The 23,952-nt window shown below is 39.6% G+C and overlaps 3 protein-coding genes across 4 annotated transcripts; 1 reads left to right on the top strand and 2 right to left on the bottom strand.

The window, feature by feature from the left end:
• Positions 1–1,123: 1,123 nt before the first annotated feature.
• LOC129718022 (uncharacterized) lies at positions 1,124–2,712 on the bottom strand. Its single transcript, XM_055668398.1, has 4 exons — positions 2,033–2,712; positions 1,863–1,972; positions 1,695–1,808; positions 1,124–1,635 (listed from the first exon to the last, which is right to left on the bottom strand). The coding sequence occupies exons 1-4, from the start codon at positions 2,112–2,114 to the stop codon at positions 1,390–1,392; spliced, it is 552 nt and encodes a 183-aa protein (XP_055524373.1). The 5' UTR covers positions 2,115–2,712; the 3' UTR covers positions 1,124–1,389.
• A 1,071-nt stretch (positions 2,713–3,783) lies between these two features.
• On the bottom strand, positions 3,784–6,742 carry LOC129718021 (uncharacterized). The gene is made up of 4 exons (XM_055668397.1): positions 6,521–6,742; positions 5,233–6,455; positions 4,950–5,178; positions 3,784–4,877 (listed from the first exon to the last, which is right to left on the bottom strand). The coding sequence occupies exons 1-4, from the start codon at positions 6,551–6,553 to the stop codon at positions 4,692–4,694; spliced, it is 1,671 nt and encodes a 556-aa protein (XP_055524372.1). The 5' UTR covers positions 6,554–6,742; the 3' UTR covers positions 3,784–4,691.
• Positions 6,743–14,593: 7,851 nt separating this feature from the next.
• Positions 14,594–21,072, top strand: LOC129717704 (uncharacterized). 2 transcript variants are annotated; one of them, XR_008726728.1, is made up of 6 exons: positions 14,594–14,764; positions 14,823–15,707; positions 15,767–16,033; positions 16,094–16,393; positions 17,506–18,707; positions 18,770–21,072. XR_008726728.1 is itself a non-coding variant. In XM_055667804.1 (5 exons), exons 1-5 carry the CDS (start codon positions 14,732–14,734, stop codon positions 17,569–17,571), a joined length of 1,551 nt encoding a protein of 516 aa, XP_055523779.1. In that variant the 5' UTR covers positions 14,594–14,731; the 3' UTR covers positions 17,572–18,766. The 2 variants fall into 2 exon arrangements, 1 of the variants encoding a protein (XP_055523779.1); XM_055667804.1 differs by lacking the exon at positions 18,770–21,072 and having other exon boundaries at positions 17,506–18,766.
• The last annotated feature ends 2,880 nt before the right edge of the window (positions 21,073–23,952 follow it).

Raw genomic sequence — 23,952 nt, 5'->3', positions numbered from 1 at the left:
AAAGGATCGAAATGCGTCGTAACCTGAGAATACTCCGAAGTAATCAATGTCATTTTTTTCGAGTAATCAAAGGTAACCATCAACAATCAATGACAAATAAACTCAAGTACGAGTAGTAAAAATTTATTTTATCATTTATCCACTTTTCGGGTTTCTTGCATGCATTTGAATGTCGTTCCATTTTGACATAAGAGCGCTTTTTAGATGGATGAGGGCCCAACTAACAAACCCCCGACTAAGGAGCAACTGGTAAGCGAATCACCATTGTATATCAATAGTGCCTTACCTCTAGCGTTCGTTCATATATGGAAACATTCGTATAATACATAACGCGCTCAGGGGAGAGGTGGAGGAAAGGTATCCAGCGAAGTGTTACACTGCATAAGACCACCTTGCAAATTTGCGTTACTTAGTTGATGGGTGTTTTGAAAATTGCCAAATTTCACGTTACGTAATATACGAATATTCTTTAAGAGGACTCTAAACGAGATGGTAATTAGAGACTTGAAACAAAAGATGCGACTCTCACTTTATGTAACTCGTGTTAATAATCTGATTATTTTCACAGTTAAAAGGAGTAGATTACTGAAAAACAATAAAGGAACAGTTCTACAATCATCTATGCCAGTATCTGAGTCAGCTGTTTTGAAGAATGCTACACGGAAACAAATCGACACGTCATGTTAAAGTGTTTTACACTTAAATTTGCACTACTGGATGAAGCACGTAAGATTCATGTGCAAAACACTGCAGATTCATCTGTCGCCTATCGCCGCATTTGAAACAGAAAAACACTTTCGATTCATTTGCTATCACATTGCAATACAATGATTGTATCTTGAATCTGAAATAAACTTCTGTTTCATTTGAAAAGGATTTTCTTTCGGTTTTTGAATGATAATAATGTGAAATGCGAATAATTTTATGGAATGTTTGTTTATTGATTAGATAGAAAATCAAATTTATTATAACCAAACTTTTCAGAAACGCATAATTACAAGATGTTAACAGTCAAAAAAACAGAAAGAGTGAGTTATTTAACAGTAGTACAAGATAAGAACTTTACTTTCACTCGTTATATTTGCATCTTGCAGTTAGGCCTCTTGAAAAGTGCGTGGTACAAGTATAGGTTTTATAATTGTTAAATATAATTCTATAACCTAAAATGGATCTATGAACCTTATGCATATAAATTTCACGACAAATCAAACTAGATTGTAACAATTGATGATAGACTAGTTTAGCGTAGGTTACATGTATAAATATATTGCACTGAAAACACGAAGTTGCACAAGTTAATTCATTATTACTGTGGTTGTTCACAATTTGCAGTGGCACGATTGAGTGGATTAGGCATGATAGACAATCGGCTAGAAACGTACACCTACATTAATGAATGCGAAGTAGTTTCGGCTTTCGATCGAACGCAACGGTATCCTTGAGTACGTCATCAAAATCAAACTCCATCGAATCTGACTCGATTGAAAGTTTGATTTGAAGTAAATGTTCCACATATAGAACATATAAAAAAATATTACTCACGTAGATCACAGATATATTTCCGGTAGAATTGCTTCGATTTTGCCTTGACACAACGTTATCTCTAACAGGCTGAGCATCAGGTACCAACAACTCCTAAAATATCACAAAATATTAATTAAATCAATGTTTGAATTTCTGAAATTAAATTTTACCTCTTGCGTAAATTCCCAATCCTGCAGAATTGAGCTCGCACAGGCTGGTGAATCCAAAGTGGAATTGTCCCTGTCCAAATTTTCTCGCGAAGCCAGAGGTAAATCCTCATCGGGCTGTAAACAAAACATATTATTAGCAATATTTTTGTTTTTAAACTTTAGGTATACCTTTATCGAAATTATCGTTTCGTTGCCCTCTTGCTGAACAAGCGTCACCAAGTTAGATTTGATTAGAAGTTGTAAAATTGCCGTTGGATCGCTTTCATTTACTTCCGAATCTAAAAAAACGATTTGATTCAATTATAATAAAAAAAAAAAACATTTAGGTATGTACTTACTTTGTAAAAACTTTCGTATATAATCCGGGAATCCAGCAACATCTACAATAGAACGCGACCCGCTGCTGTGTTTACTCGCCATTTTTTTTTCGTTCAATACAGCTGCCACTTGACTTACAAAAACCAAACAGATGACTCGAATGTGTTTGGCACATGAAAATCACTACAATGAAACCTTAGGGCATATTCAAGTGTATTCCACTTGAAAGAGATGTGCAAATATTACGTAATTCATGAGTGCTTCAAAAATTTTAGAGCATGTGCAGCATCACTTTAATTGATAGTGATTTTCTATTTATTTTCATAAAATAACTTTATCCAATCCGTGCGCAGCGCTATTTTGAAATCTATGTGTCGAATCTCTTGGATAAATCGTGCCGATTCATATCAGTGTAGGGGCAAGACACTGCGTAACCCAATAGGTGATTAGTATTGTGAGTTTCACTGAAACTTGTTCGCCGCGCTATAAACCGCAACTCTGAAACCAAATGCCCTTCTTGGTTGCAGAGTCGATTTTATTTTCTTTGGACACTAAACAACAGCCAAAATTAAATCTACCTGCTTTGGCAACCCTTTCCAAAATCAAAACAAACTTCGATTCTGGCAGCACACTGAAGGCGGCAGCAGGGGTGCCAGGTTTACAGATTAATCTAACATAAATTGATATCATAATGCTTGAAACAGAAACCACAAAGTGAGTATATGATTCGATAGATTTTCCTCTGGTGATTAGTAATCCTTTTTAGTCTCCACTGTCTCCAGCAGTGATTTCTTCAAAGATTTTCCCGATACTTTAACAATGAAGGTTGATGCAAATTAAAACAGCATACATCTGGCAACTCAGCGCGGCCTTTGATTCAAACGCGGTGTTTGGATTAGACCGCGTTCAGTTTTGGGCAAATCTCTTAATAATCCTAACAAAAAGAAACAACCGGTGTCATCTTGCAACCTGGATAGCTCAACCCAACGCGTGAAAGTCCTTCACTAGTTGGACTACGAATTTAGTGCAACGAGCAAAATTCGATTGTATTCATTGTTACTAAGTGTTTATCGTTGCATTTTCAGACACTCCTCTAGTTACATCAAAACTCTTTGAAGTCATATTATCGTTGTTGTGATGTTGGTGTATAGAAACATAGTAAAACGGTATGTCAAAAGTACAACCGGCTATATTGCAAAAAAAAAATGCCAAAGACTAAAGTTGTTCATTAAAACAACCGATGACCAAAATTCATCGCATCTTATAATATACTATTTCGATGCATTCAAATTATAAATCCGGTAAAGCTACATACCTTGCTACTGATATTCATTCATTTTAGAAGCAATTCACAACTTGAAACACATGAATTTGCGATTTTCATTTGCTTAGTTAGTAAGAATCTATTAACAAGTAGAAAAAGTTATTTGCTGTCGCTTGGTGATGCCTCGTCTTCAACCGTACAAAATAAAAAAACGCTTCCCCGCTCGTGCCTACTTGTTGATCAAACCGTTTCACCATGTCCTATACGCTATGGTTGGGAAGTTAATGTGATTAATAAATGATAGATATTAATATCTATATCAACCATTACCGAAATATTTTTCATGAAATAAAGTTGTCAAGCCCCTAGAAATAATGTGTTTTCCTTCTTACAGATGCTTAGCAGGGTTAACCTGTAGTGTTTTCGCCGAAAGATTTATACCAGTGTGTTTGATTGATTTCGATAAAAGTAGTATAAATTTTGTTTATTTTCCGTGTAAAAAGCGTTCTTTCCACCCCTAGGGAGCGCTGCAAAATTCACTGAGCACTTAGCAGTTTTCGTATCACAGATGACCTTCCGTTCTGTGCTTGAACGAAGCGTGAAAATGAACGTGTCAGGATTTCTATTCGAAATTCGTGAAACAAATTGCAAAGAGGTGCGATTTCACCGATACTGTTGTAAAAATGGCAACGAATTTCGCACGCTTGAAAAAAAAAACTTTTTGACCGGAAGATTCTTTGAAACAAATGACTTAACTTGGTCTGAGCTGTTGAACACAATTAGGCGGGATGGTAATTTCAAGTTTCCATTACAGATCAATTGTGAGAATTTTTAAAAAAAATCCACACTCTTCTGCTTGTTTAGAACGCATACTTTCAATATATAGTTAAAACGAGAAAAAGCTAATGATCTCAATTTTAAAAGCTGAAAGCTACGTTGCAGACCAAGGAGGAGATACTAATATTAAATTAACGAAAACTTTAAAAAATGAATTTAACAAAAACCTGTATGAACGTAGAGAATCACGTGTGCATCACGTAGAGAAGAATGAATTTGTTTAAATATGTTCTGCAAGTAAATTTTTTTCCATCCAACATTCTGAGTTTGCTCGATAGATTTTTAATATGTACAGATTATTTGGCCCGAGATACAGATATACAGATATTTTCAAAGAAAAATACAGATATAAATGTGGCAACCCTGCTCGCCACCTCAACGTTTGACCCAATCCAATAGAATCGGTAAATTAATACAATATGCAATACAGCAAAAACAGCAACGAATACTACAAAAATTAAACCTTAAAGAACAAAGCCTGAAAAACTAGATGTTAAATCACTTAAAAATTTTAAAAATGTAAGAAAACGCAAATCAATTGTATAAAGATATTATTTAACGAAAAAAAAAACGCCATCTCAACGCCGTTTCTTGCCACTGCACGTCAATGACGCCAGGTAGCTAGACGAGAGCTCGATCGGATTGGCCTCCTCTTGCAGTCTAATACGGTCCAGTGCTTCCCTGCGATTTGAGTAGTTGAACAGCTTCATCCAGATACGCAAGCCCCACTCCATAATAAGCGTTGATGTGAAAAATTCAGTGTACTATAAAATTACAGTTAAAAAAATCTTCTATCAGATGTACACCTTGGGTGCGGTTTTTTAACGTAATTTTACCATGCCAGACTTCTCCGGCGGCACGAACTCTGTCTCAAGTCGTTTCAACATGGCGTACTTCTGATCTTCTTCCAGGACGCTCGTCACTTCGGTGAAGTAACACAATTCCTCTGCCAGCTGCCATTGGCGTTCCGATTGGTCCTTGTAGCGCTTGAAGATTTTCCGTAGCTCATGCTCGTATTCTCGGAATGTGTCTTGAATATCTGCAACTGATAGCTTGAAGCAGTTTCTGAAAATATTGATTTAGGTTAGACAAAAGCAAATGTAGATTAGAGCACATTACAGTATTGGAACATCCAGCTGGCTTTTATCCTCCGGGAGCATTTTATCCAGCTTGTCAAGATTGGCCAATGTCTTGCGCATATTTTCCTCTTCGACACGCAGTTTTTCTCTGTCCACTGGCTGTCTTAAGACGGGAGCTACAAATTCCTTTTTGGGTTTTTTAATGTCAGCATTCTTTTTGTTTTTAGACGATTGTTTGGACGTGGTTTTTTCGATTTCAAGTTTGCAGGAAGACGGACTGGCCGGTTGTTTCACGAGCCAACCTTCCAGTTTCGTGCACTTCTGTTCGGACTCCCTTCGACGGCGTTTCAAATTTGGCGGAGTTTTAGTGGATGCTTTGCTGATATGATTATTTCCCTCGGATTGATTTTGTAATTTTGTCTTCCTCGGCAGTTGCATTCGTTTTCCGTCGTCCAACTTTGGAATTTCATCGCTGCTGCTTCCAAATAGATCGACAGCTTTCGACGGAGATTCCTGGCCGAAAATGTCGTCCACACTTTTGTTCGCCTCTTCATTCACTTTTCCCTCGCTTCTACCTGGAGTGCCGTAGATCGATGGAATATATGTTGCATGGCGGGTGTTCGGTTCCTGGCTGGAACTGGGGGTGTACGGATCTGGTTCTATCTTACAGGCATCGGCAATCTTGGTTGGTTTGTAATGGGATTTGTGCGGTGAAGGGGAGCTTCCATTGAGCGCTATCGGAACGTACTCCGGGTGACTATCATGTAATGATCCTGTGGATAGATTTTGCTTGACAGAAATGGGAGACGGCGTATACTCCTGACTAGACTCTGGTAAAGTCTTGAGCTTTACGTTTTCCTTCCGAAGCCGGTCGATTGTTGCTTTTTGCTCATCTAACTGACGGTATATTTCTCTTGTATCGTCCAAGATCAGGATACTGAAACAGTCTTTGTGTAGCTTTCGTTCGCTTTCATGAAATATAAAGTTCAAATTGTCTCGTTCATTTTGGCCTTTAACCTCATATCGAATCAAAATATTCGGCCTTTCCTTTAACCGAAGCTCGTATTCTTTATCGATGACACACTGATCTGTTGGCTTTTTGCCGCTATCTCCAAAATGATTTTTGAAAATCGTTTCCAAGTGGCAGTATATGAGCTTCCATTCATCCCTCTGAAGGAACTTGTTTTCTGGACCGGACGATTGCCAAAGTTCTTCGCAGTCAGGCTTGACCACCAAATCGAGCAGTACAAAGCGTTTCCCGACCTTAAATTGCAAAGATAAGAGTGATGATAGCAACAGGCTGTTTCGTACATGCAGTGCAAACATACCTTGAATTTTTCTATCAAATGTGAATAGGTCATTTTTTGCTATCAGATTTGTGGCTACGAAAACTATATACGAACAAAAAACGAAAATATAACAAGAATGCGTATGCATCTGAGAACTTAGATTTTTTTAAAAGAAAAATGCTAGCAGCTATGGTTTATGTTTTGATTTTGCATCGCGAATGATGTTCGTTGTCGTCGTTCTCAGTTTTAATGCGCGTTGACGGTGTTGCTGATATTTGTTTGGTTTTTGCATGCGAAAAAGAAGGAAGGAAATATTTTTGCTTTTGTCATCACGCACATTTTGACAATTGCATATGAGAGTTCACGTAGGTGCGAACAGCCTTCAAAATCTCTTTCAACGCGAATAACCCGAAATTCGGATAGGATAGACGAATCGACGAAAATTAAGAAATCGTTCAAATCCTTTTGAAAAATTAAAGCTCTGTTTGACACATAGCTGGCGCTGACATAAGAATCGATGAGTTATAATAATACAGTAGTCGTTCGATAACTGCAACATGTTTACATTGCAGTCACACACATAAGACATACGTAACACTGGCGTTTTTTTCTGGTACATGTTGCCCCATAGTACTCCGTACCTCGCCCTGTCAAACTGCTCGATAAATAATGAACAAAATGAATTTTCTTTTTCTTGGCCTTATCGAGCCCCAAAGAAAATCCCATAAGGAACTGTCAAAAAGTTTTTTTAAAAAAACAATGCAGCATTTTTCGAGTAGGAACGAGACAAATGCAGGGCTGCGCAGGTACACTGCCTTCAAAAACAACTCAAACAGAGGTTTTTTTTACAGAGGTTGGTACTTTCGAGTAGTTAATTTTATACCAACTTTTTTGGAAGATTTCTTCCTGAGTGTTACGTGTGTCTTATGTATGTGTTGCAGTCATCGAATGCCATTCGATAGCTGCAATGCTTGACACTTGCCTAAATTTTAAGAGGGGTCCATCAGTAACATATTAATTTTAAACAAATTTAAAATTATTGTCGATTGCGGGAGAATTTATCTCGCAAGTTGCATGAAAAACGCCGTAGAAGTGCGCGGGTATAACCAATCATGTTGGTGTCTCTACAAAAAGTGCGCCAATCCAATTTCCGCACTTTTTGTAGAAGATATTACCGCGATTGGACGTACCCGCACACTTCTACAAGAATTTTTCGCGAGAAAATTTGTCGCAATCAACAATACATACTTTCGCATCATAACCTATTGCACAACGTTTAAGCACAGATAACAGACATCCGAGCTAGTTTCGCTTCATGTGTAAAGAGATGCAATGGTTTTTCAGTAGATAAAAGTACTGAATAATCTTCAACATTTCTGAATATCCGGTATAATTCAGAAAAATCAGGACAAATGCTAAAATGTGAAAAATAAATCAGGACGCTCAAAACGGGTCTCAATGTCAGGACATGTCCTGCTAAATCAGGACGGATGGTATCCCTAAGCTGAGGGGATTAACTGCTGGCAAATTTCACATATCTTGGCTACATCCCTGTCACGAACGTCATCCTCATACATTTTGCTTGAAGCCATTTTTCTCTTAGCGAATTTCTTTATTCCAATGTGTGCGGGCAAAACTGCCGAGGAATAATAAAACGTCATCGCCATTTAAGATGCAAGTAAGAAAGAGATGCCAGATAATTGTTTACGAACTTAGCACGTGCGGTGGTGGGTTGAAGCTGACAAACTTTACAGTGCGCTTCGGGCAGCACGGCAGGTCAAAATCGAGCGAATAAAGAAGGGTTTTGACAGCAGTTAGTGCGCTTCCAGGTCAAAACGAGGTGAGCTGGTGGAATAAAGAAATTCGCTATCTGGCTCGATTATACGTCAAAAGGCTGTCAATGCTTGCGAAACAGCCGAATAAGCTCCGTCCATGCGAGATCAACTGTTGCTGTAAGTGGTGTGTAGAAATGTAAAAAGCGAAGAACGACTGTTTCGTTTTGAACGTGTTATGGATTTTATGCAGGACATAAATGGTCACGTTGAAACATGCTTCAACCAGGCCTAGACATCTTCCAATGAAGCACCAAAAGAAGAACACGCAACCCCTTCGTCTCACTCACTGCTACTGAAACTTCGTAAATTCAGTTCGGCTGGTACTTGCCGAAGAGAAGATGGACACCCTCCATATTCCACATGCATGTGTAATCTTTTGCGTTCTCCTTTGACTTCCGCCTTTCGGTTGAAGTTAACAACAGCTTCAACTGACGGAAATATTGCTTAGAATAAATTTCTACAATCGTCGTCGTCATCGTCGTCTTCATTATCGAACTGAAGCGATTATAATCAGCTTCAATGAAATCGTCACTTGGATCTTGGATGGATGAGGGTGAATTTCTTCGGACAAACGAAGCGTTGATGCTGCTGTTGCGTCCTATAGGCCGTGGACAAACTTGCGCGGCTTGCGTTGCAAAGACGATTCGCCTTGCCGTGGGTAATGTACAGCCCTAAGTAGAGTTGTATACGTTTGCGTTAACCAGCGACAGGGCGAGTCACCTTCACAGCGCAGACCGCGCCAGTATGTCCATGGCCTTAGACATATAGGAGCAGGAATAAGGGCCAGGAAAATTAAACTTTAAAGCTGATTTATGCGTTTTGTAACATATTACATATGATATAAAAGTAAAATAACAGGAGGGTTGTGTGCAAAGCCACGACCGCAAAGTTGAAGTAGAATACTTTTACAAGTATGATAACCCGGCTGCTTGCGTGTCAGTCATTTTTTCTAGTAAATAAACGTTGACTAAGCAGATTAATCGAATTTTGCGCTTCAACAAGAATTGACCATTTTCAATAACATAGTAAGTTGCTTGTCATGGTTGGGGCTTGACAATTTATAAATTTTGAAATGAATTTTTTTTGGATGTCGTGCTCATGACTAAAGGAAAAGATAATTCAGTACGTTTTGAGACACGGAGATGAAGTAAAATTTCTAACTTTTACAAATTTAAAAATGTGAATTAACTCATTAGAAAATATTAACTCTTCAATCAAGTTTTTATTTCACCTGAAAAGGACAATTTGTTGTTCATTTCAGTATCGGATAAGATGCCGATCACATCTTTGCGTAATCACTGACAGGGCGAATAAAGTATTCCTTGTGATAAAATAAACAGTGAAGAGCTGATTTAACACTCAAAACTAGACGGCTGACGGGTTGTCAAAATGAGTCAACATTTCATTGAATGCATTTACTAGTGCTCACTATCGCACAGAGACTATCGATACTGAGATCCGCTGCAACTAGTTCGCTATCCATAGCCATGCCACAGTTGTAGCCGCTATACGCTGCCATTAGTATCCACTGTCCCTGCATCAGCTGGCCTAGCTGCTATCGTTGCTGGAATCCGCAGCAACTAGTGCGCTATCTATTGCTACGCCACAGCTCTGGCCGCTTTCCGCCATCGCTGGTATCCACTGCACTGCTAGTGCTGCTGCTAAGGGAGGACGACTGCTGTTGTCGCTGTCTAGAAATATTATGAGCGGCTTCGGATGAAACAGGCTCTCATATAGGCCAAATAGCATGTTTTCAATTGCAAGGTATATGATTCTGTCGACCGTGTTTGGGAAGCAATCATATAACGACCAATCAGAGGTCGAGTTTTTCGTTTCGACAAGGCTTGACTATTTTCAATAGTACAATAGTGTGAATAATAAAATTACAATTATCTTCTTTTGGGAAGAATCTTAGAAGATTTTCCAACCTATTGCTGCAAGAACAAAAGAAATCCATCGAATACTAACCGATTTATTAGCATTTCAAAGTGGACATATTTTTCACTTTTTTCGGTTTAGATTTCCTTTCACATCCCTATGTAGCCGTACTTCCTGAGGGAAGTACTCTACTTCAAAATAACACGTGCAATGTGACATGTAATACGTAACGTGTAACATATAATGTATAACATGTAATGAGTAACATGTAATGTGAAACATGTAATGTGTAACATGTAGCGTGTAACATGTTCCACGCAACGATTTTCCTGCCTGCAACCAGATAGATTAATCACAGCACCCAACATGCTTGTCCAGTTCTAGCAGTTCAATTTGAACCGACGATACGAATACAATGAAAATGAAACGACGAAACAAAAGGTACCGAGTGAAAGACGATTTTTTTGTGTTCATTGAGAGGGAGAGCGAAACAAAACGAAGTTGATATCAAGTCGGGTTAAAGACGAAGTTGAGTTGCGTCATCGTCGCCTGACAATGTACTCATGAAGGTGAAGATTAAAAGTCCTGGTTTCAACACGTTCTGGAGAGCCCTACATTCAAAATAGTTAGAAGAACGCAAAAAAATCGTACAGTAACACATGCGGCACAATGAACGGAGCTTATGATCATATTTTCAACACTAGCGCCATCATCATCGGCGGCGGCTTCAGGAAACAGTTGTCATGACATCGGTCTGCAGCTCACATCGCAGCGGATCCACAATCTGTGGGCCCCACTGACAGACAGCATAACATATACACGCTCGGAAATAATAACTCTCAAATGAGTAACTTTTGACGCATTTTTGTAAAAATTGGAACAACTCTTAAAATGAGTAACTCCACAAGTACTCGAAACTAGGGATGGGCGATACTTGTAGCTATACCAACGGTATCGATACATGGAGCCGAAGTATCGAGTATTTCGACATCGATACTCGTTGCTAGCGATGAGTAGCGGTATCGATACTTTGCCAACGATACTTCGAAACGATACCGATACCACCGATGCCTTCTATTGGGGATAGGCGATACAAGTATAAATACCAACGGTATCGATACTTTGGCCAAAAGCATCGAGTATTTTGGCATCGATACTTTCTATACCGATATCACGATACTTGATATCGTTTTGTGCAAAAGTATTTGAGTACTCAGGTATCGATACTTCAGACAGTATCGCCCATCCCTACGCGAAACTGAGTTACACTAGGCGTCTTTGAAAATGAGTGATTATTACTCAAAATTTGAGTACGATATTACTTATTTTTTGGGTAAAGTTCAGTTTCAGTACTGGATATAATCCGCCTTGGCCAATGAACGACACAAAATAATCATCAATAATTATACCTGGTGATAAAAGTTACCAATTATAATGCCTTCTGTGGTGTACACAATCAAAAAAAGAAATGTTATAAACTGAAGCACATCAGAATCACATCCAAAATGGGCGTCGTTATATGCGATGTTAAGCCCTATTTAGAGTTCCAAGCGAAGTGAAAATCTCATACAAAATGTTCATTTTTTTCACGCTCGTGAAAAATGCAACCTGCAAAAATTTCACTTCGCTTGGAACTGTAAACAAATTCGATCCAGCGAAATCGAAGGTTGTGGATCTCATCTTTTTCACTTGGGTTTACTTTTTTCACGCATGCAAACAATAGTGGAAAAACAGCAGCAAGCGAAAAGTTGCGTGCGTTTATATTCTGTCAGTTGCAGCCAATTTTCACTTCGCTCGGAGTGTAAACTCGTGAATTCCGCCTCACTCAAACTGTATACTGAAGGCTGGTGAAATACCTGCCGGTTCCACAAACGGGTTTTCACGACAGATTTCGCAAGCGAAAATTTACGCTTTTTCACTTGTCAAGTTTTTCACTTCGCTTGAAATTGTTAACTTTGCTTTACTCAGAAAGAAATTATATGAAGGGAACCCAAAAAGAGAGTCAAAGTTACTCAAAATCTAAAAGGACTTCTACTCATTTTTTGACGTCTACAAACATCGTTCTAAACTGAGTCAGAGTTGCTCAAGTCATGAGTTGTTATTTATGAGCGTGTAGCGTATGAAAAGTGGCGGTGATATTCACACAAAGAAAATATTACCAAGTGAACACGTAAAAACAACGTAAATTTACGTAAACCTGAATGTTTTCACTGGTTTTGGTAAATAATACGCATAAAAATTGGTGAAAACAACGCAATAGCTTGATAAAATGCAATTACTTAATTTTGGGTAAAAATTTGTATAGAGTTTTTGATATTGATATTGATGATACAAGGTATTCAATTTTACCTAAATGATGACTTCCGTGCAGGTATTAAAAAGTAGGTAAATCACATTTACCTAAAAGTACCTTCCCGCACAGAAGGGCTGATTTGCGTCAAAAATACGCATATTTGGGTATTTTTATTTTTCTGTGTGCTATCTCGTTGACACACTGAGAACTAGGGATCGATACTTTGGTATCGCGATACTTCAATAGACCTTTTTACGTACGGGTGTATTAGTGCAACTAGTTGAGGAAAATATTTACCAATAGCTGTTTTGTTTGCAATGCTATGTTTTTAGCAGCTGGACAAATATTCAGTTGAACACTCATTATATGTTTTAAACTTGTTTCTGAGTAACTTCTTTTCATTCGGGATCAGAAATCGGAAGAAGCTACTGGACATAATCGACCAAAATTGGTAAAAAGTGATAAAAGTCGAAGCAACGAGATGCGATGATTTTCAGTTTGGAGGAAACAAAAGCAACTTTACACGGGTCTACACGTTTACTAGTGTGCGTAAATGAAAAGTCACTTATATCTATGAACTTCGATGCCAGGTATCGAAGTATCGGCTGTAGGAGTATCGATTATCAATGTTTCGATAGTATCGGTATCAGATAGTATAGTAGTATTTAGTATTTTAAGTCATCATTTAGAAAGTATCTACTCATCTCTCGCGGTAAGTTCCGTATTCCTAAATTCGTTGTTTGTGGTTGAAGAAAGGTTTCGGTATGCTACCTTACCAGGGTCGCGATACCTACATCTCGCTGATGGGGCTGCCATCTTAGGTGTAGCTGGCGAGGATACAGCATTCCATAATTCAGCCCCCCGCTCCTCGTCAGACGCTGTTGTACGCCGCCCCTATGGGGATACAGCCGCGTGTGAGTATCAATCTCGCGGTGAGTATCGATGCCAAAATACTCGATGCCAAAATACTCGATGCCGCGACTCCTAGTATCGATACCGTTGGTATCGATGCCAGTATCGCCCATCCCTGCTGAGAACCCTTAAAACATCCCGACCAACCACTCTTTAAGTTTCTTCATGAAACGAGAACGATCGCTATCGATTAGTTTTGAACCTATATCGATTGATTTCAGTTGTTGTCGTTTCATAAAGGTGCATAAAGAGTGGTTGATCGGAATGGCGCGATGTCAGCTAGCTGCCAGCTAGCCAGCTAGTAGCTGGTGCGTTATCGCAGACAAACTCTGGTCCATAGTGTTTGTAACTATGAACAATAGGAAATAGAATGAAGAATGAGCCCTTTTTGCTGTTTACGTTAGTGAAAAGCGAAACTTGACTTCATCTTGATGAATGGACGAAATCAAAGTTGTCAACAAAATAAACATCAAAGGCAAAGGGCGTACTCCGATACAATAACTTAAACGCGGCGTATAGTAAAGAGCGATACTGTCGAGCAAATAAAAACAAGGCGTATAGTAAAGGGCGATATTGTTGAGCAAATTAAAATAAGGCGCTTAGTAAAGGGCGATACTGTCGGGCAGATCAAAATGCGGCGCAAAGTATAGAGCGAGATCGAAAAAGGAGCATAGTAAAGGGCGAAACAATCAATTCTTGAATATTCCATGTAAAGCGACTGAAATTCAAGTTTTTGGTTTACCATGTACAAAGCTAGAGCAATTTTGCTTTTTCATACAGTATATGAAGTAGAGAGAACGAAAATTAAGCGAACTGGAAATATGATACAGATTTGGAAAAATATACGGCATCCCGACGGGACCAAATCTGTATCATATTTCCAGTTCGCTTAATTTTCGTTTTCTCTACTTCATATACTGTCTGCTTTTATTAGAATATTTGGATGACAAACATAATGTTCAATAGTTATTTAGGATTTGAATTAGTGATTGAAAACTTTGTTTGCCTTTTTTGAGTTTTGTTGTCATTGTAAGAAGAAGTCCCGAAGTCACGAAGTAGTCCGGAATATTTCACGTCGATCAATTTCATGACCAAAAAGAACAAAAACCAAATTTATCATTGTTTTCGCTAGATTTCGTCAGGTGGCGTGTGGAAACATGCCTGAAAAATATTCATGCCACATTTGATGATTTGTTTATTTAGGTTTTGTTTTCTTCATCAGCTGTTGCGCGTTACAAATTCAAGACTAATCTGCGACGGTTTCGGTTAAAACTTTGGTGAAACAACAAACTTTTAAGTGAATGCAAAATCAAATACACATGAGACTCCGTGATGACAGCGGTGATACAGGATTTACCAGAGGAGGTAGGAATTAATTTCGGGTAATTGTATTTCAAACAACACACAAATCTTACATTGACAGATGCTGGTTCATATTTTCTCCTATTTGGATTTCGATGACCGAAAAGTGGCAGCCACGGTTTGCCGACATTGGTCCGGGTTGGCTCTCCGTTGGGGCGATATTCAACTGGAGGTAGACTTTCGCCGGTCAGGTGTGGAGAGTACATACCATCAGGTGCTGATGGCAAGTCAACGACCCTATCGGCATGTGACACTCTTCTTCGGCCACGATTATGCTAAGTGCGCTTTACTGCTGGACATTTTATCCCAATTTGCCAGTACGTTGGACACGCTGACAATACTGCCGAACAGTTTCATCCCCGTCGAGTTGGTCTTTCTAGCTCAGGTTGCAGGTCTTTGCCCTACGTTGAAGCGGCTACATGTCGATGTTTGCACTTTTCAAAATAAACCGTATACGGAAATACGTTTTCCACCATTGAACAATTTGTTCGATTTATATGTGGAGAACAATTTATTGGATCTACGAGAGATCGATATACGGGAAACGATGCCAAACGTGACTGGACTGCATGTGCAGATCAGTTATTACTCGAAAAGACCGCAAGCTGTCCTACAGCACTTCGGAAATCGTTTGCAGGAACTGGAGGTTTGGTTTCTCACTGAAGACCATTTTCCAAGTGTTTGTGAAATGAACTTTCCCCTGCTAAAGAAAGTGAATTTCTATTGCGTTGACTGCAATTTCGATGATTTTCGTATGATCGGTCAATTCGCAACATTTTTCCAGCATTGCCCTGAACTGGTGGAAGCCACCCTGCGTTGCAACATCAACGCTCCTGTATTAAACACTATCACTCAAATTTGCACAAATCTTCAAAGTCTATGTCTGAGTATCGAAGATCATTCAGCGGAGTGCTTCCGGTCTCTAAGTGAATTGCACAACCTGAAGGTAGATTCATTATTTGCTTTCAATTATATAAATCGATCACTTACAATTTCTAATCGTAGCGACTGCGTATTGAGGACGCTAGCATAAGTGTTCCGGAGATGGAATATTATGTGGTATTCAAAAATCTGCACACCCTTACACTGTATTCGGTACAGATTGTACACTCGAGTAAATTCAACAGTTTTATGTGTAGTTGCTTCCCGAAATTAGCTACCCTGGAGCTGCTGAACATCTGCTGCGGAATGAATCAGGCGGAAATGTTCAAACTTCATAGTTCCATTTGTAGTAATCTGAATACTCTCGAACGTCTAGTCCTTTGCGAATCGGTACTAAGTTTTCGCTTGTATATCTGTATTTTTCAGTTTTCTAATTTTAATTCATTTCAGGAGAGGCTGTTGGATTTGGATTTGTTCTTTTATTTCGCTTCACTGGTGCGACTACGTGAGCTGAGGCTTGAATTCCGCAGCTTAACCGATTACATCTGTCCCTACGATACCAATCTACTTTACGTTCGGACGTTGATTCTCCACGTGCCACAAATGCACGACGAAAGTCTGCGCAAATTGATCCAACTGCTGCCTAAGATAAGACTGATAATGTTGTCCAAAAACAACGGCTTCTCGGTGGACGGCATCCGGGCTATCAGTGACCAACTGCCGGAGTGTGATATTAGAGTTAAGCGCAGGGTGCGTATAGCGGATTACTGGTCTTGAAGATAAGCGATTGGTTTTTTGTTTTTAGCTTTGCTGTTAGTGTTTTTTTTTTATCGTGAGATTTACTGTATCGTTCGTACATAAAATTGTTCCGTTTTTCTAGCTGACTTTTCAGCTTTTTGAATTTTCCCGTGTTTTTGATTGCTCTTTTAATCCTTCGATCCATCTGACACGGAAATAAGTACAAGTTTACAATTATTACAAATTAAAACTGATTTACCGTTGAAGAGTTGTTTCAAACAAGTTCGGAAGCACACCTAGGTTTTACAATTTGTTTTTTATTGTAAAAGTTATTAGAATGAAAATGTTAGAAATAATACAATAATTGAATTGCTTCAAAATTGGTCAGGGTCTGGTAAACCCTATATAAGTGGCAAAATTGTGGCATATATTTTTGTTTCGACTGTCTCTGATTTGCTACCACCGTGATTTTTTTGTAATGATTTACAAAAGAGCTTATTGTTGATAGGAAAAATTAAAACTTGAGCTCTGCAAATTTGATCAACATGACGTCAAAGGTCGATGTTGTAGATACTTGTTATCATAGAAGATCTTAACTAAAACTAAAACAGAAAAATTTAGCAGCTTTCAATTTAAAATTGGTTTTTCAGAAAAAAAAGGAATTTTCTGTAAGGCATATCATGAATGTTTCAATAGAACTATTTAGAAAATCGACATTTTTATGCATAATCGAATAGCAAATATTTAAAACAAACTGTTATCAAATAGGGTACCTATCATCGTCAGGGGGGTAAATGATGTCCAAGATTGTCTGGAAAATATTAGTTCTCTATGACTTCATTAATTCCCCGCACGATAATAGGTAAAACCTAACGATAATAGAGCCGACACCCTACATGATTGGTCCATAATCTTCAGCAGCCATATTCAATTATCGTGAACATTATAACTGAACTTCATTTAAAAACATTAAAAAGGCATTGTGTAAATGGCCGAGCTCGATTATCATAATCATATCCAAGCTAAACTAGATCAACGTCATGTTTCGGGCTACGCACACCATCAGCGAAACTCACAAGGAAGGTAACTGTTACGTATCTTGTGCTGACCTTTGAATGTTCTAGGTTCAGGTCTCATGGACGAATTTGGGCTCTGCAGCGATCCGTTTTCGTCGCTCTGTAAGCTGGTAGTGAATAGTTCAGGATCAGCAAGTAATCGACCTGAAAGCCAAATTTTCCCGATGTATTCACCAATCGCATAAGGCTCCCTCTACTCGAAAACTCATATACATCTCACCCTCAAGCCGGACGCGCAGTCAGCGTTCAGACTCCCCTTCTCCACTCCCGGAGGACATATTAAACCAGATGGCAAGCTGCATGATTGCACGGTCTTTGTCGGTGGTTGAATCGCCGAGGAGCACGATGCAGCGTCTCCAAGAGTACGTGTTACGTTCTTACTTAGGTGAGATGAATTACTATGGGAAATACATTCGGGAAAAGCGCACCTTCCGCCAACCATCGGCGAGCTGTTAAAAGAGAGCCGTTTGACCGCTTCAAGGAAATTCTCTTATCGCCGCTTATACTGACGTACAATAATCCTAGCTTTCAAATAGTTGTGAACGCAGACGCGTTGAACGTGGGTATTGGTACTCACATCACACATCGGCTCCCTGATGGACCAAAGAAAGCTATCTTACTGTTAGATACGTAGGGTTTCAAACCATGGAAAGATGCTGTTACCGGGGCTGTATCCTGGGTAGAATCAATACCACCGGAACTGGAAGGCTTTGATGTTGTCAAACTATATTATTCGGCACCGGAAGGCTCAAAATGTAAAAGTATGATAGCTTTCCTCTCGAGTCTGTGACCTGGCGAAAGGCGAAAAAGAAAATTGCATTCGTTTGTATACTCATTCTCATGGTACGTTTCGATGAAACTAGACGCAGAAGAGTACGTTCCCTTTGTTACAGCGTTTCACGCGAAACTTGAACAGTCCTCGATTAATTTGGTGCTTTTTGTCCTGGTAACCTTCTAACCTGTCCGGGAGCGATGACCTACGTTCTACAGGTTATGGGCCCAGAACAAAATTGTTGGCTAGAGTGCGCATAGAGTGAGGCCATTTTGTTCTTAAGGCGTGACTGATTAGTGGCAGCAGCAAAGTTGGGAACGCTGTCGGTGTATTGGCGCGGCACCAGTTTCCGGTTGCACATATAACCGTTCTTGTCTCGGGCATCAATTCGGTAAACAGCAACCAGAAATCCGGAAAACGACCTGAAAGTCGCGAGCGTCTTTACTCAAGAAAATGTGCAACCTGAATCTGACTGAAGGTGACGATTTGTAAAAACATCTGTTCGATTTAGATGCATTTAGAGCATTTTTTTCATTTCAGGTAGAGGGAAAATGGAGATTTCGGATCGCCAGGTACACGTTTCGAATGGTTAAGAAAAAGAAAAAAATCAGAGAGGTGACGTTTGTACTCTACGCAGTGTCGTACATCAGAAGGGGCAAACCGAGCAGTGGTTGCCATCTCAACACCCCCGCTCAACCACAGGTCCAATTCCTAGCGCTGATCGTTGCTTCTTGAACGCAGCCGATGATAGACCCTTCGTCATTATGTCCGCCTGCTGGTTGGACGAGCAAACGAACTCCAACGCAATAACTTTTTGCTGGATCAGCTCTCTCAAAAAGCAATATTTAGTATCGACATGTTTTAGACGTCCATGATATCTTGTATCCTCAGCTATTCTGATTGTAGACTGATTATCTTCTGAGATTGTGATGTTCAAGATCTAAAAGAACCCGTTTCATCCACAACGTGTGACACGCAGCTGTCACCAACGCCGTAAGCTCCGCTTCAGTGGATGACAAGGACACCGTATGCTGTTTTTTTGTTGTCCAGCTGACTGTGCACCCATAAACTTTAAAAACACCACCCGTAACTGATCGCCGGTCGACGACATCATTTGCCCAGTCAGAATCCGAGTACACGTGCAACAACTGAACTTTCGGCTCCATTTTGTATACTATTCCGAAATCTAGCGTTCCCTTTACATACCGAAGAACTCGTTTCAGATGTACCCAATGTTCTTCATTCGGGCATGCCTGAAACTGACTATAGTAGTTCATTGCAGCAGACAAATCAGGCCTAACAGTGAGCGATGCGTAAATTAAACAGCCCACCAGCTCTTAATCGACTCTCCATAGGGGTGGAAATGGCCTTGCGTTTCATCATCTCGAACCGTCTGAGTAAGCTCTCAAGATATCCTCTTTGATTGATCATCATTACGCCAGCTTCGATATCCCGCTTGATGCTCATCCCAAGGAACTGTTTTACTTCCCCGGCATCTGTCATGTCAAACTCTTCACTAAATTTTCGTTTATACAAATTAACAACCTGTAATGACGCTCCAACAATCAAGATGTCGTCTACATAGACTATCACGATGGTTCGGTGCTCTCCTTCACCGCTAATATACAGACACTGATCATTGACGCTTTGTTTCAATCTCAGCTTCTCAGTAAACTCATGGAACCTCTAATTCCATGCACGGGACGCTTGCTTTAGCCCGTAAATCGAACGATTCAAACGGCAGACTAAGTTTTTCCCGTGCTCGAAACCATCCGGCTGAGTCATGTAGATTTCTTCACTGAGCATTCCGTTTAAAAATGCAGTACGAACTAGCAATGGGCGATCTTTGAATAAAAATCGATTCTCCTGCATCGATTAATTAAAATAAATAAAATCGTTTCATAAGAAAATCGAGGCTGGAAAATCGATTCAACAAAAAAACGATTTTTGTTCGGTAAAAGCTTTTTACGACCTTTTTTGGTTATATTTATGGAGATTTTGTTTTGTTTGCGTTTTCTGGTGTATCAATCATGTTCAACGAGTTTTCGTTCACAACATCTACTAACGATACGGCTTTTTTAGTTTATTGCCATCTTCTTTTACCGCGTGTACTCTTTTGGCGTTTTTTTTCTTCTAAGAATTTTCGTTGTCGCTCATCCCATAGACCATTTCACGAGACGTTTGTGAACTTGATTCATGAACGAAATTTTGACAGAAAGTTTGGAACCGCTGACATAATGCACGTGAAAGCATCATCAACGTCAGCAGGATCCGTGACACCTGTGAGTTCGTGAAATGGTCTTTTGTTTCGGATGCACTAAGAGCAATCCAAACCTGTATAATTGGGTTGTTTAGCTATTCACGGATTTCCGATTTTTTTATATCATCCAAAAGAGTGTAACTTTCTAAGTAAAACGTGATTTTTCAAAACTTTAATCATTTTCCTTCGGTTTTTAAGAAAAAAACAAAAGCTCTAAATCGCTACAATGACAGTTGGTAGTTGGGCGATCTGTCATTGTAGCGGTTTCGAGCAAATTTCAAGCAGTTTCAAATCGTGATTTAAAAAGCGAAGGACAATTATATATTTTTTTTAAATCACGTTTTACTTAGAAAATTCAGATCTTCCAGATGAGAGAAAAAACTGATATAGCTGAACAACCCAATTCATAAAAAAATCGGAACATCCGCAGCACAAACTCAAATAAACAAAAATGGCGAGCGTGACACCATGCAGAACGAACATTTAATTCAACTTTTGCAATATTTGAGTTAACGAGTACCCCGCTACTCATAGTTGAAAAATAAGCGCATATGCCTTTTCTACCGAAATCAAAAAATTGGTGGTTGATAGTAAACACCCACAACGATAGTAAACAACATCACTACGGAAGCCAATTTTCAAAAAGTGCACTTGCAGAGGTAGCAAATATGAAATAATGTTGGCTAATGTCCAAAATGGTAAATTCAATATCCAATGCAATGCAAAATTTCAGCTCAATCGGAATTTAGGAGTATTTGGTCTAAATTTCACTTTCTCGACTTCTGAATAAAAGCACAGTTTGTAATAGTTTTTTTTTGTGCCAAATGTCTTATGCCTTGTTCACACTATTGCAGATATCACGTGATATCGCGTATCTTGAAACATACATACATCTAGTTTTACGGAAAATTTGGAGTATGGGATCTGAAATCAAGATGAGCAATATTACATCATGTGAACGGGTTATTAGAAATACATAAAACGTCAAGGTCGGGTGTTATCCAAAAAATCGAAATTTTGCTAACTGTGAACATTGAACACTACTTCTAAATAAAACTGTCAAAGTCCATTGCCACCCCAATCTACACCAATCAGTTAGTAATGATTGTATACAATATATGTCAAACTTTCGAGGCGGTCTTGTGGTCGGTAATTTATATTCAGTTCGAGGTGCAAACTTATCACGAGCCGTTCATATGAACCGGTTCTTAGAAAAGAACGAAAGAACGAACAGCTCACGAAAAAGAACCACGGTTCTTTAAGCGCAGCAGAACTGTTTGGTTCGCGTGAACCCGAAGTTTACCGAGACAACACGAACTGTCAACGCTCGTAAATCATTGTGAACCATGAGTCAGTTCAGAGCCGCTCTTGCAAAAGAGCCGTTTCACCCACCCCTAATCCTTGATATATTTCACAACGCATGCGTATTAGCCAAATTTCATACGGGTTTGTCTATTGATGTCGCGTTTACAAAGGCAAAAAAATGGTTACTGCGTTAAAAATACTGGAGGGACTTAATTTGGCTGCGGATTGTTCTTTTTCAGCTCGACGACAAGGTTATCCAGCTTCCCTGACCTACAGAAAACGTCAAAATGGGCAGCGTGCCCTATCCGCCATTACCGTTCGTGGAAAGCTGGATATTCTGGAACCTTGTGGGGGTGGTGACATACTCATGAAAAAAGTTGTCATGGACGTAGACAATTTTTTTAACCAGCAAAAACATTTGAAATACGTTTTCCTCGGTTTCATGTCTATTGAACTTTAGCCCATTCTTCAACTATGGTCATCCCGGTAAAATATTGACACATTTTTCAGATCAGTGTCCGAGTTCCGAGCACACACTTCTTCCGAGAAGAAAAAAATTTTGTATACTATCAATGAAGAAACTTTCTTCTCTTCAAAAAAAAGTGTTCTCGGAATTCGGCCGCAGATTACGTTAGCAACTATAAATGCAATCACTATTGTCTTCAATCCGTTTTGCACACATTTATTTTTCAGGCGAAAAAAAAAAACGATCTTGCCATCCAAAGGATCGATTCAGTAGAAGATCGCGCGCAGAGAAATCGATTCAAAAAATCGATGGATCGGCCCGAAAAGATCGGTTTTGCAAAAATCGGATCGATTTTGCCCATTGCTAGTACGAACATCCATTTGATGAACGTGTAAATGATCACGATTAGCCAATGCCAAAACTATGCGAAGGGTATCTAACCTCGCCACCGGAGAATAAGTATCAGTATAATCAAAATCTTGTCTCTGGCTAAAGCCTCTTGCTACTAGCCTCGCCATCACCGTGTTTAATGCGAAATACCCATTTGCAGGACACAGCCTTCCTACCTGGAGGAAGCTTCGTTAAAGTCCATGTATTATTTCGCCGTAATGAATCCATTTCATCCTCAATGGCAATTTTCCATTTGTCCCAATCATCACGCCGTTTCAACGTATCAATGGAACCCGGAATGTTGTCGACATAACTCATATTCAATCTTAAAATCTCTATGCCAGGCCGGTGGAACACGATCTCGCCGCGGTCTCACTCTTATTCCTTCCTCCTCGGGCACATTGGTCTCCCCGGGAGATTCTGAGTGCTTTCGTAATCGTCGTCTGCAGACGATGACGTATCATTCACATAATCAGGAGGTTCTTCCTCACATACCGGAACAGGAATGGATAAAATTTTGATATAATCATCCACATTAACGAGTTTTGATTGCTCTTCTTCTTGCATTTCTGTTTCTAAGAAAAACACATCTCGAGCGATTACGATACGACGTATTGTTGGATTCCAGATTCTATAGCCGTTTGGAGAATAACCAATGAAAATTCCTCGCCACGATTTAGAGTCCATCTTCTTTCTCAGTTGCGACGGTACGTGCACAAATGCGGGACATCCAAACACTCTTAATTTTGCAATATCTGGTTTCTTAGATTTCCACAATTCATAAGGTGTCTTTGCCAAAGGCACAGCATTGGTCGGGCTCCTGTTCAACAAAAAGGCAGCCGTCTGTACGGCCTGACCCCAAAACACCTTATCAACACCTGAATCCAATAGCATCGCCCTTGCTTTTTCAACAAGTGTGCGGTTCATCCGCTCGCTAACGCCATTTTGCTCTGGCGTATATGGCACTGTCAGCTCCAGTCGTATGACTTTATTCGCGCAGACTCTCTTGAAATGTTTTCCGGTGTACTCGCCTCCGTTGTCACATCTCAACCGAGAAATTTTTAGGTTGAACTTAGCCGTTACGATCGCTTCATACTGCTCAAAACATCTCAAAGCTTCACTCTTCGATGCTATCAGGAATACCATTGTAAAATGCGTCCAATCATCGATGAAGGTTACGAAAAACTTTGAGCCGAACAATCCTGTGGGCGTAACGGGACCACACACATCTGAGTGTATCAACTCGAGCACTCGCGACGAACGTCTCTTTTCACTCGGCGTAAACGGCTTACACACTTAATT

This window comes from Wyeomyia smithii, chromosome 1 (assembly GCF_029784165.1).
Source record: "Wyeomyia smithii strain HCP4-BCI-WySm-NY-G18 chromosome 1, ASM2978416v1, whole genome shotgun sequence".
Lineage (NCBI taxonomy): Eukaryota > Metazoa > Arthropoda > Insecta > Diptera > Culicidae > Wyeomyia > Wyeomyia smithii.
The sequence above is the reverse complement of the archived record's forward strand: the minus strand, read 5'-3'. Positions and strand labels throughout refer to the sequence as shown.

Bases quoted from the DNA above. Each gene is read 5' to 3' on its own strand.
- LOC129718022 (XM_055668398.1), bottom strand. From the start codon at position 2,114: ATGGCGAGTAAACACAGCAGCGGGTCGCGTTCTATTGTAGATGTTGCT. The intron at 1,973-2,032 runs GTAAGTACATAC...TCGTTTTTTTAG, and splicing joins TATACGAAAGTTTTTACAAA to ATTCGGAAGTAAATGAAAGC. The intron at 1,636-1,694 runs GTAAAATTTAAT...GTGATATTTTAG, and splicing joins ATTGGGAATTTACGCAAGAG to GAGTTGTTGGTACCTGATGC.
- LOC129718021 (XM_055668397.1), bottom strand. From the start codon at position 6,553: ATGACCTATTCACATTTGATAGAAAAATTCAAG. The intron at 5,179-5,232 runs GTAATGTGCTCT...CAATATTTTCAG, and splicing joins CAGCTGGATGTTCCAATACT to AAACTGCTTCAAGCTATCAG. The intron at 4,878-4,949 runs GTAAAATTACGT...GTAATTTTATAG, and splicing joins CGCCGGAGAAGTCTGGCATG to TACACTGAATTTTTCACATC.
- LOC129717704 (XM_055667804.1), top strand. From the start codon at position 14,732: ATGACAGCGGTGATACAGGATTTACCAGAGGAG. The intron at 14,765-14,822 runs GTAGGAATTAAT...TTACATTGACAG, and splicing joins TACAGGATTTACCAGAGGAG to ATGCTGGTTCATATTTTCTC. The intron at 15,708-15,766 runs GTAGATTCATTA...TTCTAATCGTAG, and splicing joins GTGAATTGCACAACCTGAAG to CGACTGCGTATTGAGGACGC.